The sequence below is a fragment of the Armigeres subalbatus genome, chromosome 1, assembly GCF_024139115.2.
Source record: "Armigeres subalbatus isolate Guangzhou_Male chromosome 1, GZ_Asu_2, whole genome shotgun sequence".
Lineage (NCBI taxonomy): Eukaryota > Metazoa > Arthropoda > Insecta > Diptera > Culicidae > Armigeres > Armigeres subalbatus.
Window position 1 is genome coordinate 142,526,206 of NC_085139.1, and position 2,748 is coordinate 142,528,953.

A 2,748-nucleotide genomic window follows, 5' to 3' on the forward strand; every position below is an offset into this window, starting at 1 on the left:
ATTCTACTGGCTAAAGTATTCCACCGTGATACAACGGTTACTATTTTTAGCAATCTGAACTCGTGCATTTCAAACAAGCAACAACAAATCTATCAGAATTAAGAATGAATAGATTATTAGATTGTACTAGAAGAAACCAAGAGCGCAAAAAAATGTTTTTCAATTCTGAGAGCAACTGTTCTGCATGCTTGTTACCACCATTCGGTTACCCAACCATAATTAAATGTCATATGTATAGATAAAATACGGCAATGAATGGCATATATCGAATTTATTTGATAAAACTTAACTAAATCAATGTATCTTCGGATCGGATATATTCTCCAATGTCAGCTTGGTGGAAACAAACCGTTACCAGTGGATCAGCTAATTTACAATCTGGCGTTGATTTGGCTGCCACTCCAAATCCGAGAGGCGTATCATTCATCGACATGACAACCACACCCTGATACATAGGGGTGTTTTCTGTAATTCTTCCCAAGCCGGTTTTTGTTACATGATTACCGTACAGGAACTGCTGCTCCGTAGATGGCTTGACCCAAATTTTGTACTGGGCGTAGGGTGCCAAAAAAGACAACGCCGTAATGTGGAGAATAAACTTGTTTCCTTTCGTGAATTTTCCAAAGCAAGTGCCTAGCGAGACGAGCTCGTTTTTCTTTAGACCTTCTGCTAGTTTAAGTATCTTTTCTGAAACGTAATAAACGCGTGAATTCATCTCTCTGAAGCAGTAACTTCCACCGGGCCGATCGATCAGGAGCTTTACGTTTGGGCCAATGCTGTAAAAATGAAACCGTTTAGCAACAAGTATAGATGTTAGGCTAGACTTACTATTTGGACAATTTCTCGAACAAAATTTTGGTTCTCTCCTCAGATAATCGCTTCATTGTGGGTTGATTTGATGTATATGTGCAGTAAATTATCTATTTTTTAGAAATTGTTTCTCATTGATCAAAAACTACTTCGTTTATTTAAATCTTCAACACGTTGTTTATCACCTGCTTCACACGCTCCGGATTGCTGCTGTCAACTTTGTTTATTTGATGAGATTTGATGGCCAGTGTTGCCAAAAGCCCAAAATAACTCATGTCACACTCCGAAAAAAATCAATACTTAAGAGTTTTGAATAGGCCTTTTAATAAGCACAGACAAACAGACGTAACAGCTTGAATATTTTTCTGAATAATCCATCGTCCAATTGCTGTGTCTGGGACGATTGCTCGTGTTCTTATGAGCTTCCTAAAAATAAATATTATTTTATTATGTTTAATATTGAAGCAAGCTTATAATGTAGATTGAATCTGTTTTATTGTGTATCCGGAATAAATTTATACCGCTTTTTATACCGAAGTTGGATTTTTCTCCAGATACAGGCAACTTTCCCAACTTCGGATGTAGTGCGCTGGATTCCCCTAAAGATGCGCAAAACAACGCATCCATTAGTTTGACAGATAAAACTTCGGAAGGAAGTTCGGTTCGGAAGTCCGGACTTCCGAATTCTAAGTTGGTGCTACGCCGACAATATATTAGTATAAATAAAGAAAATTTAACTAGATAAAATGCTTACCAAGAGAATAGAAGATGATCACGTGTTTTCTGATGACAGATCGCGATATAGGTTTATACTTTTGACAGTTGAGTTTACCGAGATTCGGGTAAATTCCAGATTACCGACAACTATGGCAAACTTGACTGCCGAGTTTCGGTAATTTGTGTAAACGTTTTATTTATCAACGAGATATCAGTTAGAATTGAATTTAACGATCATGTTCGTCAATTTATTTTACCGAGAAAAAAATTTGTCGATTAAGTGTGAACTCCTCTACCACCATCTTGCGAGCATGTTACACGAAACAATGTTTCGTATGATATTGTCGGGCCGCCACCAAACTGGACCGCGCGATTGAGCACTCGCGCTGCGCGGCGAGTCGCGACAATTTGAAATATTTCATTAGTAGTGCGCATCATGCAGGCATGGATGTACTATCATGCGCACTAATCAGAAATGAGTTGCGACGTCTGATAACTGCAGATATTTCATTTTATTGAAAACAAGTTTTCGATTTTCTACTATACACGGAATATTGTCACCAGAAGAAACGCGCAATCAATAAAATTCAAATTGATCGTTGAAGTCATGGCCGATGGTAAATTCTCTAGTGTTACGTCTGTTTGTCTGTGTTATAAGGGTCTGTTCAAAAGATATTTTAGTTACAAGATAAAGATTGTCGCTGTCGTCGCTGACCGGAACATATAGGTGTGTTTTAGGTGCCGGCCAGAGAAGACGCGTAAACTACACGCGAAGGAATAACAATCAATAATAAGGAGCTGTCAAATCGTATAGACGCTTCGCTTCGCATCGCATTTCGCGTCTACCGTGGACCCCGAGGTGTACCCCCGGTAATATGAACGCTTTTAATCTGAACACTTTTTAATTTGAACCCCGCTCGTTTGAACATCGTTCAAATTAAAAATGGTTCAAACGTCATTGAGCACGTGCAATCGAGGAAAGAAAAATGGAACATCGTGAAATGGAAAGCAGAATCAAAACAAACCGGCAAACAGAGCAGCCAGAAACCAGTTTTTCTTATGCAAATAGAGTAACCAGAAGTTCAAATTAAAAATGAACCCCGCACCCTTAGAATAAAGTTACGCGTAACAAATTAGTAACATAAGAGGAATCCCGTGCATAATCAACGCTAGCGTCAGCAAAAAATGCCACTGTGCGCTCGAGTGTGCGCTAGTGTCGTT

At 38.8% G+C, this 2,748-nt stretch overlaps 1 protein-coding gene across 1 annotated transcript; it reads right to left on the bottom strand.

The window, feature by feature from the left end:
- Positions 1-252: 252 nt before the first annotated feature.
- Positions 253-1,043, bottom strand: LOC134206969 (60S ribosome subunit biogenesis protein NIP7 homolog). The gene is made up of 2 exons (XM_062682713.1): positions 829-1,043; positions 253-776 (listed from the first exon to the last, which is right to left on the bottom strand). Exons 1-2 carry the CDS (start codon positions 882-884, stop codon positions 290-292), a joined length of 543 nt encoding a protein of 180 aa, XP_062538697.1. The 5' UTR covers positions 885-1,043; the 3' UTR covers positions 253-289.
- Between the last annotated feature and the right edge of the window lie 1,705 nt (positions 1,044-2,748).